General features: G+C 37.8%; 1 protein-coding gene across 27 annotated transcripts in view; it reads left to right on the forward strand.

Annotated features, from left to right (window-relative positions):
- The window catches only part of NR3C2 (nuclear receptor subfamily 3 group C member 2), a 362,509-nt gene that overhangs the window by 163,191 nt on the left and 180,094 nt on the right, over positions 1-19,224 (forward strand). For 16 of the 27 annotated variants that reach the window (XM_058284243.2, XM_058283717.2, XM_058283615.2 and 13 more), the window contains one exon: positions 18,815-18,954. In XM_058284243.2, coding sequence (XP_058140226.1) covers positions 18,815-18,954 — 140 coding nt within the window. Of the gene's footprint in view, positions 1-18,814; positions 18,967-19,224 lie in introns of all 27 variants that reach the window. The other 11 variants (XM_058283755.2, XM_012530704.4, XM_058283852.2 and 8 more) reach the window with 1 other exon arrangement.

Here is a 19,224-nt window from a genome sequence, read left to right on the forward strand (position 1 = left end):
GTTTCCTCTTCCCGTATGCCTGGCGTAGAAAACTTATTTTTGATAGTTACAGCACTTCCAATAACAGGAAGAAAAAGGAATTAGAAATTGTGTTAATTTAGTGTTCTGCTCTCAATCAAATTTAGGTTGAATTTAATCATGTATTATTTTGCCTCAGAATAACAGTTTCTGAAAATTTTCCACTAATATATTAGGGTAAAATTTATCTATTTCATAAGCCAAAAAATCAGTGTTGATTTTTTTTCCGTTTGACAGAACTTGGAGTCAAATTTCAAGATTGGTTTGAAAGCCAAGATGGTAAAAAAAAAAAAAAAAAAAGCGAGTCCTTCCATTTTAGTCAAAGAAAATGCACTTTTTCTCTTTACTTAGTAGTCTGAAATTGCTGTGTATGTCCATGAGTATATGTATGTTTTAAGTTTAAAATTTCACTGTGTTTCTCACCAGAGTAAAGTTTTTAGGTAGGCATTTTCTGACAAAATCATAACAAAATTGTTTTCCTCAGGGATTGGCACTTGGGGTTGAGATAAGGGAGAAGAACCAAGCATTACGCAAAGCTATAAAAAGTATTATATTTAGGGTCATATATTCAAAGTTAGTCTTCCCAGATTACCTTTTGTATCAGATCAGGATTTCCTGAAAGTTCTACTTCAGCAAAACTGAATGCAGGCTTTTTTCAATTTATAAAAATATTATATTTTAAAAATTAATTCTACAAGTTCTTTGAAATGTTTAAATATATTTCCTTAAAGAAAAATGTTAATTAACAGCTTAGAGTTCTATCTTAGATTGGTAGGAATATATTTCTACTTCTTCTAGAGAGCACACTTTGGCTCCCAGGCAGGTAATTCATACCGTGACTGAAGGTGTGAAAATTCCTTTCATAAGGTATTCTAGGTGTATTTTCCCAAGTCTTGACTTTGCAGTTGGCCTTGGGTACTGGAGACTGGGTAGCTGCAAGGTTTCTGGCATGAGTGCTAGGGTGGGGTAAGGGTAATAGGAGCAGCCTTCCTGAGGTGTGGATTATTTTAAATTTGGGCACCATTTGTAAAACTTTTATTTCCTGTTATTCACTTGAACTTTATAACTCAAAGAAAAGGAAACATAATTCTGATGTAGATTAATTTGTAAGAGATTTAATAGTTTAATATGATATTTAAAATCATGTACTTCATGTGCCCATGAGGATGACCTATAGAATGATTTCGAGAATGTAGTATTTTTTTGTACAGTGATGATTCATATGTATTTAATAGCTTTTAAATATTTTCTTCGGGTATTCGTAATTTTCTTAAGTTTACAAAGGCACAGACCTGGACTTTTTAGAGCTGAAATTTAAGTTTTTATTTAAGAGAATATTCTATTTTAAGCTTTTATTTATGAGAACATTCTATTTTCTGGGATTTTATGTAATATTGATGGGGGAGCAAGAGATCCTGATCTTCAAGTTGCAACTATATATCTGGTTTTCTGAAAAGTTTGCTTTTTTAGAACAGTAAAGATGGTATTATTTATAAATATTTTTATTCCTTTTGTTGTTCGAAAATTTGCTTCTAAAAATTGAGCAAAATAAACATTTAAGTATTATTATTAAGTTACTAAATACAATAAATTATGTTCAATCTTAACCTTGCTTAAAAAAATATAGTCAGAAATTTTAACTGGAGTAAAACATGGCTGTCAATATTCTTGAAACATAACTTTATAAAGGAGAAATTATATTACTAGGTTATCCTATTGATGTTATTAATTAGCAGTAAATGATTTCATTATAAAAGAAAAATAATACAATTCTTGCTTCTCTTTATACTTCTGTGAAGTGGTACTCAAGTTTGTTTTTTAACAAACAATAAGAAATTGTGGTATACTTTGGAATGGCTTGCATTTATTTCATGGCAACAGCCTATTAATAATTTTGTGGAGGGGAGGTTACCTGTCCTCGTGTATTTACATCCAGTTCCATGTGCTAAACAGCAGTATCTGACTGGTGTTACCAGATATGAGTACTTTATCTAGATTTTAGGTAAGGCTTCCTAGGATCATACCTGTCACTTGGAAGAGGAAATCCCTATCCTTATATTACTATACTACTATTACTTGTTCAGTTCTTTTATTAGGTCTTTTAATATTATGCATCTGAGTAATCAGTGAGTAATCTTTCCTGCCTTTGGTCTTTCATGTATGTTTTCTGGGTTGATTTCAAAATTTATAAAGTACAAATGGTAAGACCTACTATATTAAAGTTGGGAGTATTTAAATAAGACTCCAATAAAACACAGTTAAATATATCCAAATTAGTCGGAACCTGTAATCGCTCATTTATGTGCAGTATTTACTATTCAGTAGGAAATTAACAACAAAATAGCACCTCGATCCAGTGGTGTCCCCCCACTGCATGTGCCCCCCACTCTCTTTCCGGGAAATATTGTGGGGCAAACATATTAGGGCTTTCATATAATGTTCGCAGTAAGGGTTTTAAGATTATTCATTGAAAATCTTGCATTAGGTTCACTATGCTCTGTGTATTTTAGAATGATTTTAACACCAGTTTTAAGAAAAATGAAGTTTCCAAATTGTACTCAAGTAGTACTACGAAATTTCATAAAACAAAACACTGTTTTTATTAGAGTCACATTTTATGTTAAATATACACAATGTGTATATTTAGGCTATATTGAAATATTTCTGCTATTTGAGAAATTGTAATCTGAATTAGAAATTTGTTCAGAATTGTTTGATAGCTGTTGACTGTGAATCTCCAGATTTATTTTTCCTTTAGTTATATGAATGGCATATTAAAATATTACTTTTTTCATTATATTTCATGTTTTTCATATGTTTTTTTAATAAGGTACATTTAATCTACTCTTTAATACATTGAGTGACTTGGAAGATCTTCTCTGCTTTTTTAATATAAATTTTGGAAAATTTTTAAAATTTATTTTTTAACCACAACAAATTGTTTTCTTACTCTACAAGTGTACGGTGGAAAATCCTTACAGATCCTTTTTCCTACCTGGAATTTCTTACATTTGTCAGAAAAATTCATCAACGTAAGTGTGTCCTCTGTGGTAATAAGCCCTTTGCAACCCTTGCCAAAGGAGGTTCTAGATTCGTTATTTCAATTAATAGTAAGGCTTCTCTGCATCAAAGATACATAGTTAACTTGGATGTGTACTTCAATTATTTTTCTTCTATCTCAAGTTTATTTGTGCCTTTGTTTTCGTATTTCTTCCTTGGAAATACATGCCATTTCTAGGTAACTTTTCTGACTTAAACCACCTTTTTAGGACTCCACTAAATTGTTTGCCATTTGTCTCAATGAATACCATCTGTTTGCAACAGAAGTTCCTTTAAAACACTTTTCATATTTGGAAACGTTATCCTGCTTCCAGTTACCTGACTTAAAAAAGATTTATTTTTCGGCCTTTCTTTTCTCACCTGTATTAACATTTTCCCCATGATTCTGCTTCCATTACCTAGTCAACACCCTGGCTTCTCTTCTGCTGCATTAGGCATGACATGGGCTGAGCAGGCCATCGGCTGGGCTGGGAGCCCGTCTCCATGGGAAGGCGCAGGAGAGGCTCCCAGTGTGAGGCAAGCCCCCAGACCTGACATTTACCTTCTCCTCCACATTATCTCTTTGTTCACAGCTGTACTTTGCCTGGCCAGTTACTTCTCTCTTGCTCAGGAACACTATCTGGAACTTGAACCTGTGCGCACTGCACTGACTTGTTTCTGTTGCCTGATCTTTTATGTTTTTAAAGATTAATTTTTAAAATTTATTTAAAAATCTCTGCTCCCCCCTCCCCCCTAGTTGTCTGTTCTCTGTGTCTATTTGCTGTGTGTTCCTCAGTGTCCACTTGCATTCTTGTCAGGGCCCTGGGGATCTATATCTCTTTTTGCTGTGTCATCTTGCTGCATCAGCTCTCCATGTATGCGGCACCAGTCCTGGGCAGGCTGTACTTCTTTTTGCATGGGGCAGCTCTCCCTGCGGGGCACACTCTCTGTGCATGGGACTCCCCCATGCAGGGCACACCCCTGCATGGCATGGCATTCCTTGCACACATCAGCACTGCACATGGGCCAGCTCACCACAGGGGTCAGGAGGCCCAGGGTTTGAACCAGGGACCTCCCATATGGTAGATGGACACTCTCTCAGTTGAGTCAAATCCGCTTCCCATGTTGCCTGATTTCTGATGACCTTTCTGACTTGGAACTTTTCCTTCATACCTTCTTCTGTCTCTGCCCTCACTGGCTGTCGCTGGTTTTCTAGCCTTGACCTCGTTGCCTTCTCTTCCTCAGTTTCTCCTCTTTCTACTTCCTGACCTAGTTCTGTTCTGTCCCTATAATGCACTGTGCTGGGAAAACTGCACAGCACCCCTGGGCTGACTCCCTCTTCTATGTGGCTCCTTTCTATCAGATAACATTTTGGGTGAGTTTTACTAAAGCAAGAAAAAGGAAGAAGAAAAAAGGCCAAGATGCCATACCGATTTCTGAGCATTATTTTTACTGAACTGTATAAGAATTTTCCAAAAATTTTATTTTGAACATAATCTTTATAGCATGGTAAAATGTTATTTGTATTATATTCCCCATATTTGAAAATACTGTGTTTCAGTCACTGTCTTCCAAAGAGTGCATGTGGCATATACATTGTCTCAAATACTAGAGAGTTTTTATATAGATTTCAAAATTTTTATTGCAAATAGATGCTGATGGTAAAACCTCAATAATGGATATATGCAATGTCCTTGAAACCTGCAGTGAAATAAAGCATAGAAGGTTTAATAAATCTTATTTTGGGTACTTTCATATAATAAAATGGAAGAAGAAAGGCCAGGCTCCCCACCTATTTGGTGGTGGTTTTCAGAGTGGTATCAGATATCTGTCCTTCTGTTTTTCCTTGTAGCAGCAGGAAATGCCAGGAAGACATTTTTGAAGCAAGATAGATCTAAGGGACTTCTACACTGCTTCTTGGCTTTGGTGCAGTTACCCTCAGAGGATTGCCCTTCCTCAACTACATAGTTACCTTTCATCACTATTTATAGGTAGACTAAAATCTTTTTCTTTTTTCTTTTCCAACAAACTCCAGTGAAACAACTTCTGACCACTAAACAGTGTCATGTTTACTTTGATATCCACGCCATTTGCCTTGTTCTAAAAATCTTTCTCATCTCTTCTAATATCTCCTCCGAAAGCAAAAGACTTAATAATTTTAAAAGACTTGAGAAAAAGCTTCTCAATTGCTTATTTAAGAATGTTAGGGGAAAGAAAAAAGTCATTTTGGAGTAAGGTAGCAATTGTCTTTTTTAAGTCTGGATTTTCCCAACATGGAAATAATCAAGTCAAATATTAAAGCTCGTTGTAAAAATTCAAATGCCTTTTTTATGAAAGACTACAATATCTTGCTTATGTACTAGCATATTTACTTAAATCCAAGGATATTTTCAGACGCAAACATATATACACACACCACAAAATAAGCCTAAGTGGTAAAAGAATTTAAATCTTGATTCCATACTTTTGGGAATACTTTCTGTGATTCTCATCTCATTTATAAGAAACAGAAGTTAAATTGAGTTAGCTGAATTTAGAACTTCCATTCTGGTTTTTCTTACTTTGAGGGGACACTATTTTGGGACATTGATGTATTTTTATAAGAGTGAGGAAAGTAATATAAAAAGCATTTCAGAAGTTATTGTGTTAATATTCCTTTTCTTTCTAGTAAACATTGGTCTGCAGTGCCCTTCCCACTGCCCCCATCCCACCAGCATTAGAATTTGGGCTTCTAATGTCAGGGAGTTTAGCAGGGTTTTTTTTTTTTTAGCTGATATGTGTCAAAGACCTAGTTGTGCTGCATAATGAAAAGGGGCAAAACAGTTTTTTTGCACCTGTTCTTTTGCTCATAGCTCATATCCTACAGGCTTGAAAAGATATTTGGGGTAAATGTCCCTATTCCTTGATAATGGGATAGTGATAGAAGAAAGTTGAAAAAGAGGTGCCAGTGAACTAGCTAGAAAAACAAATGTGCCCTGAGTAGTTCTTCATCCACTCTAACTCCTGGCAAATATCTAGGTGGACCTTTTAATTCCAGTTAAATATTTAAATAATTTAAAATGACTCTTCTAGTAAGGACTATCACACTGCTGACAATAATGGTTATCTTTTTCTCAAAGCCAAAATATGTTTGAGTGGTGTGGAGGGAGTAGAGACAGTGATTGAGAGAAGAGGGGAAAGGCAGGTTATTAAGCAGATAAATATATTTTTCTTGACTTTTTTAAGGTAAGGAGCCATGAAGAGGCAGTGATTCAGTGGGCTATGTGTTAGCCACTGTAGATGCATAAAGTCTTAGCCAAAGAACAACCTTTCCAGGACCCTTAGGCTTCAAATATTTTTCGAGGGAGGAAATCAAAGAAACTGTCCCAAGCTTAAAACCCTAAGGAAAACAAAGACTCAAGAAAACACTCAGCATTCTATCATTGCTCTGTTCAAGCCAAGCTGTTGTGAGCATCTGGATTGGTTTACTAAAATCATTTTTTTTTAAAGCCGCCAATTTCACTTAAACATGTAAATAGTGAAATTGATAAGAAAAGAATGAAAAATATATAATAATAATAACAATAACAGGACCAATAATAAAAAAATAATGGTCAAAATTGGTGGAGAATGTGGTAATAGAAGGGAACAATATCTAGCTGCACTTCAGTACTTTAATGTGTTATCCTTGATGGCCTAAGGCAGCCTGCTTAGTAGAGTTCTATTGCCCAGATAATGATAATACTCATTTTATTCAATCGGGAACACTATTCTTTGGCAGACCCTGATTTCATCAGTGAAGCCAGAGGCCAGAAATATATGAAATTGAACCATATGAAATGCCTGATTTTGCAGATCCAAAACAGTTGAAAAATAGCATTTTCATGTAGTTTAATCCTACAAATGGCATATAAGAGGGAGAATGTAAAAAGGGAGCTCTGTACCGAACGTAAAGGTGAGCATGGAAAATTGTTGATAGAATAACACAGCACTGATTCCTCAATCCTGAAGGATATCCGGGGATGAGGTAGAAAAAGGCGCTCTAACTTTTTCTTTGCAGATTCAGTCATCTAATTCCACTGACCAGGGCCTAATGGTTGCACTGACTTAAAACCTCTCCTACTTTCTTCTGAGGGAATTCTTAGTGAAAAATCACAGAAGAACAGCAAATCATGACATTGCAGAAGTTTTTTTTGCATATTCGACTGTTTCATATTTAGGGTGAGTGTGTAAGTGTGTGTGTGTATGTGTGTGTTATCTTCAGAGATTCCCAGTTAGGTCATTCTATCCCCTCAGTATCATTTTGCAGGGCTTACAAGTCATTCTTTTTGTTAACACCTGCCAACAGGAACTCAGGTACAAGTCAGCCTGCATTTAAGCAGAATCAGAACAATGTTGGTTTTTCTGTGTGTGGTTATACACACACAAAATGCTTCCATAAAGGAAACCCTTGGCGACTGGAAAGATTCATTACACTCTTTTGAAAAGTGACACATTTTTGCCTGTTACAAGCTGATGTGTGAATGGGAAAGATTTTCTTTTCTGATAGTCTGTACATCTTTACTGAAAAATATTTGAGAGTGTTAAGCTAACCTGAAAGTGTTTTCTGTAATTTTGCAGTAAGTTTATCACCTGGGAGTAGCGTGTTTTCATTTTCTTCCTAACTCTTAAGTGATACCTCATTGACTATTCAGAAACTGAAATGTTAAAGAATGACTTTTTTTTATCCCATTCTATAGGTGTTCTTTAAGACATTTGATTTCATACTAAGATGTGACTCTTAGTATTTTGAGAGGTGGTAATACTGCTCAAAGTCAGATATTCAGTAGAGTTGGCGTCATTGAGGCAGGGTGTCATGCCTGCAAAAGGTCCATGACACTGTCGTTAGTGACTGGGAAGAACTGATACATTTTGGAATTCCTGAAATCATAAAAGGTATCTCTTCATACTACATGGGGGAGGAGGGGCGGTCTAGTTTAAAGAGAAGTGGAAGAAAGAGTGTGAGTTGATCAAAAGGCCCCTGTGATCTTATGCATTAGTAATGCGTAATAGCAGCAGTAGTTAGAATTGAGTAGGCAAATCTGAGAGCCATACCTGCTGATTTCTAGAATGTAAGAACACCATTTGGGAAAAAGCAATTTGAGTCTTTGACCCCTTAATTACACTTATAGAAAGAAGATGTAATCTATTGTCCAGGAAGGTCATGATATGTCACATGTTTTACATCAGCTTTTAAAAATGAGATAAATGAAAAAATGTTGAAATTAAGAACTTCAAAATACCTCGGGTTCAGTAAACATTAGACTTCACTGTCTTTTTTTTTAAGATTTATTTATTTATTTTTCTCCCCCACTCCCCTCCCCCCCCAGTTGTCTGTTCTCTGTGTCTATTTGCTGCATCTTCTTTGTCCACTTCTGTTGTTGTCAGCGGCATGGGAATCTGTGTTTCTCTTTGTTGCATCATCTTGTTATGTCAGCTCTCCGTATGTGAGGCACCATTCCTGGGCAGGCTGCACTTTCTTTCATGCTGGGCGGCTCTCCTTACAGGGCACACTCCTTGCACGTGGGACTCCCCTGCATGGGGACACCCCTGCATGGCAGGGCACTCCTTGTGCGTATCAGCACTGCGCATGGGCCAGCTCCACATGGGTCAAGGAGGCCCGGGGTTTGAACCGTGGACCTCGCATGTGGTAGATGGACGCCCTAACCACTGGGCCAAGTCCGCTTCCCAGAATTCATTGTCTTATACCATCTGTAGGAGTTTGATATAATTGATGAATTCCAAAAAGAGATATTGGATTATGCTTGTAATCTGATCTGTACCTAGGATTGAGTTATGATTAGGGCATTGCATCCCCACCCCTTGGTGGGTGGGGACTCACAGGTAAAAGGCATGGCAAAGGACAGAGTTGGGGATTTCTAATGTTAGATTTTGATGTTGAAGATCCGGGAAGTCAGCACGCAGAAGAAAGAGAAGCCAACCCCAGGAAGAAAGGAACCTTGACCCCAGAGAAAAGCAAGTCCCAGGAATGCAGGAACCCAGGAAGCCTGAATCCTCACAGATGTCTGTAACCATCTTGCTCCAAATAGACTTTGGTGAGGGAAGTAACTTTACTTTATGGCCTGGTATCTGTAAGCTCCTACCCCATATAAATACCCTTTATAATGCCCAGCAGATTTCTGGTTTTTTGCATCAGCACCCCTTTGGCTGACTAATACGCTATCTATATCAGCAACAGAGTAGTTGTTGTGTAGGGAGAAAAGTTAAATTATTTTTAATATTTTATGTTTCACTGTATTTTAAGCAAGCATTTAGTAATAATGTCCTTAAAACACACTTTATAATGTAGTGATGATCTTATAAGATCTTGAGACCTTCACAGGGGATTCTAAATAATTTATTATGTATATAAATTCACTTACACATGCCAGTGATTTCTCAGGCAAATAAAATGTGGAAGCATGTTTTTGGTACCTATACTTGGTCTTTGTATTAGCAACAACTGATTGGTATATGGATGTTCAGTTAATATTTCTGGAGATGATTTCATTTAAGAACTTTTTAGAGACCCTGCATATGCTGAAGTACATTATACTACCAGGTATAGTTTTATGAGAAAGACAAAAACCTGAATATGCATAAAAAATAGCTTTGCTGTAGTCACTAGCGTCAATAGCGACCACATCCAATGGTCAATCTTAAGTCTTATCTTTTTTATCACATTTGACCCATTTGACCATTTAGTCATCGGTGCCCTCTTCCCTTAGATTCAGGGGCTCTTCATCTTCTTGGCTTCCTACCTCTTTGGTTTTACTTCCTTAGGTGTGTTAGTGAAAAACCAAAGAGCAAGAAGGAGGTTTTCTCCCTCCAATGTATTAGCAATTTCTTCTTTCCTTTCCTAACCAGAAATGCTGGTTTTCTGTAGTTTTCTACCTGTGGTCTTCTTTACTTCTTATTTCAACCTTTTCTAGGGTGAGCATCTTCATTGTTCTATGGACAAAACCTAGAGTTCTTGCTCTCTAAGAATAACATCTTTTTTGCTACCTTCCAACCTTTTTCTAGTTGAATATGTTCTTTTACACCTTGCCTTGTCCTATGGTCCTAGTTTTCTTGCAGTCCATGACACCTCTTTCACTTTTGTCATCTGCATTGTACATATTACAAATTGTAATCAAGCACATTGTGTCCTTTAACTCAGTAAATTTTTGTACCCATCTCCCTTAATTTTCCATGCCACATTTTCAGTTGTCTGTAGGACATTTCAACGTGTTGTCCTAGAATCATCTCTTAACTACTTAATCTAGAGTTGGAGACCCTCCCTGACTTGAACCCTTTTCCAGGCTTGCTTTTGTAGTATAGCTGATTGAGTTCTGGATCCCAGAGTGTTTTGCTATTGTCTGAAATTTTCACCGTTTTTCTTGGCCCAGCTCCATTTTTACCTTGTTCTCTTCCTCTATGAAGTTTTCCTTTAACTTAGTTGCAATTTATTAGACTCTCTTGGAAATCTGAGTTTTTTAAAGCCACGGATGACTTTTATCACACAGTGACTTTCATATTTATTAATCTACAGGTCTTACCTATCTTAATAGATTGATAAACTCCCTGAAAGCAGAAACCATTTATTTTTTATCTCTGTATTCCCAGAAGCACTTTAACATACCTTGTGTTTAGCAAAAATCATTTGATTAAAATAATACCTGAATAATATAGTGGCCAATATTTACCCTTGACTGTTTTACTCTCTTTTTTTGTCATAAACTGTATTTTAATTAGATTTAAATTATACCCTAAATAGATTTTGTGTCTTTTGATCAAATGTTAGTTTAGTCATAGTTTATATTTTCGGTGAAAAGATTATTTGATTGCTCTTCTTATATTGATCTTTAATGCCTAAAATGAAATTCTACATATGCTAATATGGACTTCAATTTCATGTGATCCAAAATATTCCTACCTTTTTATTTTTTCTTTTTGATCTGTGTTAAGGATTCTTCTGTTGTGAAGCCATGCTTCTTGATTATAATTATAAATCTTTTACAGGAAAATTGCATTAATTTAAATGAAATTTTGAGTGTTAGGAAAATATATATCTCGTTTAACAGAATCATTCTAATAAATATCACTAATAGTAGAAACTTGTGGAAAGAACAGGAAAAGAAAAGTAAATTGGAAAAACTAATCAGTCATTGCCGTGCTTTAAATTTATTTTCCTAGCTATCTATATCTTTCAGTTTTTTTCATTGTCAGGAACTTTAGCTGTAACTTTATTCATATAGTTGAGATTGTAAGATGTATAGTGATTCTTTAAGTCCTATCTGTAGTGCCTTATGAATAATGGCTTAAGAGGATGAACTTTAGTAATACATTATTCCCCACTTATCATCAAAATAATACCATAAAAAACATGCCACAAAAATCATTCCCAAATATTTCCCCTAAAAATGGTAAAATAGAATAAGATACTTCAGATTAAATATGATAACTCAAATTTTAAGCTTTTCAAAACAAAAGGGAATAGTTAGCAAAGAGTTTATGTACCTTACAGGTGATTGAGAATATGGATTCCAGTAAGCCAATTGGGTAAAGATTTCTTTATGTTTGTGAAATGTATAGGTTTTTGTTTGTTTTTTAAATATTGAGGTTTATTGAGGTTTATGCATATCATTGTTTCTTATATTCTTTACTTTATATGAAAGAGTATGTAATTGAATCTCAATGATTGTTTATCCTAATGATCTAATATGGCTGTTCCCAAGCTACATACTGTAGACACTGGGGAAACCAGAATTCTTACAAGAAGAACTCAAATCCCTGTGCACCCAAAATGCTGCCTGTGCAGTAAATAAACAGCATGCCTATTGTAATACTACAATTTAAGGATACATTTGTGTCTGTGTGTGTGAAAATAGTCTTGACTACTTTTATTTTTTTTCTTTATTTTAAATGTTACATTTAAAAAATATGAGGCCCCCATATACCTCCCACCCCACCCACCCCTACCACATCAACAACCTATTTCATCATCGCGGCACATCCATTGCACCTGGCGAATACATTCTGGCGCACCGCAGCACCACATGGACAGTGGTCCACATTGTAGTCCACACTCTCCTCCAATCCACCCAGTGGGCCACGGCACTACACACAACATCCAGCATCCTCCCTGCAGCACCACCCAGGACAACTCCAAATCCTGAAAATGCCCCTACACCATATCTCTCCTTCCCTCTCTCAACCATCAGCAGCCACTGTGGCCACCCTCTCCATATCACTACTACAATTTCTTCCCTTACTAATCACAAGAGTTCCCCAGCAGAACACCAGTAAGTCCACTCTTAACCATACTCTATTCCTCCATCCTGTGGACCCTGGGATGGTTATGTCCAGTCCCCCTCTATATCAAGAGGGGCCTTAGATTCCACATGAATGATGGATGCAGTTCTCCTGCTTGCAGCTCTAGGCATTCTTGGCTCCCTGGTATGGTGGCTGACCCCCTTCACCTCCCTGTCAGCTGGCCAGGGTAAGTCTAACAAACCAGAGAGTAAGAGCCGCAAGTCTGCTGAGGCCCAGGGCCTGGCTATTATATGGACAATCCAGAGATTCAGGTCTCCTGAGTATACACCAATCCAAACGCCAACCATAGGTCTGGTGAAAGGAACAGAACAGGCATGTGTAGAAAGGTCATTCTGAGTCCAACTCCATCACACTCAGGAATACAAACTCTGAAGTAGGGCCAGCTGACATGGCCCTGAACTCCAGAGCCATCTGCTATGACCATAGAACCTGTGGGTCTCTGCAGCCCTCAGGAGAATCAGCACCTGGGTTTCCATCTACCTTGGCTATATCTGGTACCCTGCTGAGGCGTGCATAAGCATCACCCCTCTGATCACCTCCCAACTCTTTTTGGAGACTCATAGCCATATAAACTCACTTATCTTTTCCATTTCTCCCTTTTATCCAAAGTAAAAAAGCAGTTTTTAACACCTAATATTACATATAAGCTGAGATATTCTGCCAGTGTGAGTTGACCCCTTTATTCAAGGTCTTTTTGTAGTTACATCATCAGCTGGTGCTTGGTAGTAATCCCTCGGCACCAGAGAGGCTCATCCCCGGGAGTCATGTCCCATGCTGGGGGGAAGGCAATGCATCTACATACTGACTTTGGCTTAGAGAGTGGCTGCATTTGAGCAAGATGGAGGGTCTCAGGAGGTAACTCTTAGGCATCCCGCAGCTCTAGGCCTAGTTCATATTTCAGGCACATAGGCTCATAATTGGAGCCATCAGTATCAAGGGTCTTTGCCATTGCACTTGGGGGATTGTTGCTGTTCCATTGGGGAATGTGATAGAGCTCCCCAGGCCAGGAACTCAGCACTGTCTCAGCTGTCATTTCCAACTGAATCCACTATGAAACTATCCAAACCTTTCTATGTATCCTATATACATGTCCTGGAGAACTCCCTCCCAACCATGTGCCCCCCACCAATAACACCCCACACAAGTACTCCTCCCTACCATAATTGAACCTCTCTGTGGTCCAAAACTTCTTCAAAAAAGGAAGCCCAATATATTGCCAGGTTCCATTAAGAGTAAAATGGAATATAGTGATGGGTTTAGGGGTTAGACATAGAATACGTTTTGAAAAAACCTTTTCTTCTTCTGCTTATCAAAGTTAAACATGCTTATACAAATTTAAAAGCAGTATAGAAAAATATAATATAGGAAAGTAGAATTCTCTGTAGATCCACCACTGTGGTAGCCACCAGGAGTAGTAATCTGCAGCAGCAGCAGCAGTAGGAGCAATACTAATTGATAAGAGCTAGAATTTAAGGAACACTAAATTATGTTGGACACTGTTAAGTGCTCTTTCCCATCTCAGCCACGCCTAAGCATACCAGATTAATCACATTCACAATATTGTGGTATCTTCACCACCTTCCATTACTAAAACTTACCCCTCTCCGTAAACAGAATCCTTATACCCACTATATATTAACTCCTCATTTCCCCTGTTGCCCGCCCCTGGCAACATGTACTCCTACTTTCTGTCTTTTTGAGCTCACATATTCTCCCATATATTAATTGTTGTTACCATGGGGCTTAAATTTAACATCCTAAATCTATAACAGTCTTGTTTTCTTTGTTTCTTGTCACAGATTACATCTTTATACATTATGAGCCCAAAACAATTGATTTAGCCTTTGCCCACTCCATGTTTGGCCCTATAGTTTGAGATGCAAATCCTATGTAGCTGCTTAGTGAATATACTTTAAAGGTCAATTCTACATTTAAAGAGTCTCTATATATGCTTTTTGTTTTGATAACACCCCATGTCTAGAAGTGAGTTCAGGATTGCCCCTTCTCTCTTTCTCTCTCTCTCTCTTTAAATGAACAAGTGTGTTTCTTAAAATCCTATACATATAACCTTCCAGTCACGTACCATTTTTCAGCTTCATAGCTGACCACAGTATAGGGTATCAGTAAAGAATGGAGTCTTCCTAACCGATCCACACTTTGTGGGCTGAATCTTGTGTAAATAATGCATATGTTTGTGAGACAGCTTGCTGAGCTTTTGAGAATAGTTTGTACCTCTGTTGTTGCTTTTTTTTTTTTTTTAACTCTGTGTAGAGCTAAATAAACCATATGGCAATTAACCTATAACCTTGGCCTCATTAATTTGCCTTCTGTAAGATTCGCTTGTTGTAAATTTTTGTTCTCCTGTAATACTAGGAGTGTGATTTCATTCATTCATTGAATTGTACCATCTCTGTTCTAATGGAAGCAGGGAACACAGAGATACATGGGACAAGATTTTTGCCTTCAAGAGATTAGGTTAAATGCACAGATCACTAATGCAAAGGGAAAAGGTGATGACTACTGAAAGAGAGGAGTTAGCAAAATGCCAAGGGAGTCAGAAAAGGGAGAGTGGCACTTCCAGCTAGAACATCAAGAGGATTTAACAACTGGGTTTCCATGACTGTGCATGGGAGAGAGGAACTGCTAAATTGTATGAAAGGTAGTATCCAGGCACCTGAACAGGGAGTGTGGCGCGCATAAGGCTATGCAGTGTGAGCGCCCTGCAGGGTAAGGGTGGTAATAGGGAGAAGGACTTAAATGTGCTACTGAGGTTTCCATTTATTATGGTGTCCAGAAGGGATAATTAAACATTTCCGAACTAGAAAGTAATGTAATATACTCTATCATGAGAAGTCATTTGTCAGCCACCATAGAAAGGATTGGAGGGAGGAGAGGTTCCAGTCAGGGAAGAACCCTGGACCTTCAGAACAACATAAGGACCTAAACCAGTGTTACTGACAGTGGGCCAAAGAGAAGTGATGTGACAGTTTGCAAAGTGGGGCTGCAGAAGACTCGGTAACCGCTGAGATTTGATTGTTGAGGAGGTCAAGGGGCGAGTAGCAGGTTTGCATCTGGCTAACTATCCAATGGCAGCACTCTTTCTCTTTCAAAGCATCAAATTCTGAGGGAAGAGAGGCTAAATACCATTTTGAACATGGTATGTTTAAAGGGGTAGTAGAATATAACCGTAGAGAGATTATGTAGAAGAAGTGAAAATAGAGAACTGGAGCATGGGGGAGAGGTTGGAAATGGATATAAAGATTTGGGAAGCCGTTCATTCACCCACAGACACTGTGTGAGGCTGGGAGAGTAGATGAGATTAAGGGCTAGAGCACAGATGGAAGAAAAAAGGGCCAAACATGGAACTCTGAAGGAAGTCCACATTAGTAAAGAAAGGTCCTGAAAAATAGAGGCAGCATTGCTAGAGAGGAAGAGAACATGTTCAGTACAATGTTACAAAGCCAAAGAAGCCTGCAGCTGCCCAAAGCCATGTAGAGGCAAATTTGCTTTTGCAAATGAACACAGGGGAAAAATAATTTATGTTTACATTAATTACGTAATTAAACAAATTTATTTTTAAAATCTGGATTTCACAGCATATCTTTTTTATGCTGACTTTCTCTCCAATTCCTCTTAATTTAGTTCAGCTACATACTTCGCTCTCAAGACAGGTGAAAACAAGTCATATTCCTTTCTATAAGGAATGCAGTAAGATATTAGAATTTGCAGAGTAGTAGGTTTTAAAATGGCTATTGTGAAAATGGCAGTTATCTGAAATCACTCATTTATTCAGGTGTTAGTTGGCTGCCGACTGTGGGCCAGGGACTGTCCCATGCCCTGGTGACACAGCCCTGAATGACAGCTGAAAATACCAGCCCATGTTTGTCTCATGAATGAGACAAAGAAAAAACAAATGAAAGAAGTAAAATTGGCAGCACATTAGGTGGTAGGAAGTTCCATAAAGAAAAACCAGACAAGGGAGATGAGGAATTCTGAGGAATGGGTGTTGCTCCTTGCGGTACGGTGGTCAGGAAGGACATCACTGAACAAGTGACATTTGAAGAAAGACCTGAAGGAGGTCGGTGAGGGGCTGTGCAGATATCTGGGTGAACAGCAGTCCAGGCAGAGGGGACAGCAAGCACAGTTCTGATGTGTTTGAGGGCTGGCAAGGGGACCAGGGTTGCTGAAGTGACGTGGGAGAGATTAGGGAAGTATAAGGAGCCAGACTGAGGACCTGTGGTCATATGGGTGGTTTTGGCTTTTTTACTCTGAGTGAGAGGGAAAGCCCTTTGAGGGTTTTGAGCAAATTGGGGGGGGGGGATCATTCTAAATATAGGGGGACATCAGGGGACAAGGGCAAACAGGAAGATCAGTTAGGAGCCTTTTGTAAAAACCCAGGTAAGGGGTATTGATAACTTGGACTAGAGAGTACCAAAAGAGATTATTTGAAGTGCTCAGAATCTGAACATACTCTATAAGGGTAAGGCGAATCAAATTTAACAGATTGGATGTGAGGTTGCAAGAGGAGAGTCCTAGATGACTCCAAGTTTCTTAGCTGAGCAATGGAAGGGAAGAGGTGCCATTTATCTGAAATGATCCTGTCGAAGCCGAGAGACTGGATGAGATCACCAAAGAAGTGATGTTGGATAAAAAAACAGGGTTCCAAATGCTAAAACTAAAAGGACCTGAAGCATTGGGACCAAGACCAAGGCCCAACTAAACGTAAATATATATCTGTGTATGCTTGTAGTTGTGAATAGCACTTACATTTTAATGCTTTCAAGTGATATCCTAAATGTTGACGAAGTCACAGGGCTTCCCTGTAAGTTTAAGACAAGTCAGAGTATGGATTGACTTGTACTGGCTAATATGCTGAAGTTACTGGTGCTGAAATGGAATGTTTTGAATGCCATAAAGAAGTCAAAGGACACTAATAAAAATAATAAAGAGCATTTTACTCAGAAGGAGAAACAGCTTTAGAGAACATTGTTTCAGTCCTTGATTTAAGGAAGTCATTCTCTAGAAAGTCAGTCGTGGTACAGTGCTCTGAGCAGTTAAATAATTTCTTCCTTCATTTGTTTTTGGCGAGAGTATAGTTAAAACATTTAAAATAGTTTTAAAATATTACTAATGCAATGGTATCACATTTTAGCTAATTTGAAAAGCAGATCATCACTGTTTCATAACTATTTTAGCCTTTGGTTGTATTTTCATTCGGTCTTTTTTCCACATGCCTGCAGTTTCACTTGGACGCAAAAGCCATGACAGCAAGATGATAGCAGGAACGTATAACAAATTTAGCCAAAGCTTTCTGAACATGTCCAGATTGTACAGTGGCTCTCAGAAAAATTCCTTCTGTCTCTGCCCCTTTTTTTGTATGGATATCACAGTCATGCTTCAAAATTCCCAGCCTTCCCCAGCATGACGGGACCTACAATGAGCTGCCACGTTACCCTGCACCATAGCTTTTACCATTATAACTTATGTTCCCACTTACATTGAGGGCAAAGACTGGGCATTTAATATTTATTTCCTCAGCACCTTACTCAAGATCTGTGGGAGGATACTCAATAAATGCGTGTGGGCTGCGGATGAAGAAATCACTGCAATATGAATCCTTATTATGATTTAAAATGTGTTGCTCAGAATCTGCCAAAGTAATATATATATATCTTGAGAAGATTCCCCTTAAGAAGTGTTGAGACAGATTGTTGCTTAAAAGGTTACCTTTGTCCCTTTAAGCTGTTGCCCAGAACCCCTCATTTCCTTCCCATGGAAGATGGCGGAGATATTTGCCACATATGGTATTTGTTTTAGCGTTGATTGTGTCCCCGCGAATTACTAAGGAAAATGAAGTAACTTGAATATATCTACATTTAAAATAATCTGAAAAAAAACTCAGGAGCTTGGAGGGGTAAAATTGCTGGAGGTAGGGGAAAGAGTTTCTTTTTTTTTTTTTAAATTAGTGGATAATGGTTTTGGAAAGGAAAGATTTTTGTACAATTGAGATATATAATCTGAGTCCGGGTACAGTGTTGAGAAGTTTTGTAATAGCTCTTTGATGCCAAAACAAAAGGACAGAAAATACTTCCATGATGACCTGGCCCAAGATTCTTCATGCTACCTATCTAGAATGCAGATAATATTTTTTGTGAACTCTTCTCAAAGACAGGCACAGGAGGATAAGAGCTGATATGCGGTTATTATTTTTCAGTCCTGGAAAGAGATTTTTCTATACAGAATTCTCGATAGCATTATTCCCCTAACAGAATTTACCTTCATTTTGTTAAGTTACATAGTATGTGACCAACCATACTTACTGAATTCATTTTTGGTGTCAAGATTATTGAGAAATTTTGAGCTAAGCTGTACAGCATATCAAATATGCCATTGTAGTTATTTAAATTTTCATTTCTTTCCCCAGCTCTACTTTACGAAGTGTCTCTACTGGATCCTCAAGACCTTCCAAAATATGTTTGGTGTGTGGGGATGAGGCTTCAGGATGTCATTATGGGGTAGTAACCTGTGGCAGCTGCAAAGTTTTCTTCAAAAGAGCAGTGGAAGGTAAATGTTCATGTGGGTGTTCCTTTTACACATTTTTTCCTAGTTTGTAGTTTGCTTGCATGATCAACTATTATTGAGAAAATTGTCAAAGGTGTTTTTTATTTAATCTGTCAGTGATAAATAATAATACTGCCTTATCTACAAACCACCTGGGTATTTTCCACTGAGCAGTAATTAACGACAAAATTTGAAATTATGAGCAAGATTACCCAGTCAAGAAGGCTTTTTCCCCCTTGTTTGTTTCCATTTGTTTTTCAGTGAGACTTAGAA

This window comes from Dasypus novemcinctus, chromosome 1, assembly GCF_030445035.2.
Source record: "Dasypus novemcinctus isolate mDasNov1 chromosome 1, mDasNov1.1.hap2, whole genome shotgun sequence".
NCBI classification, from domain to species: domain Eukaryota; kingdom Metazoa; phylum Chordata; class Mammalia; order Cingulata; family Dasypodidae; genus Dasypus; species Dasypus novemcinctus.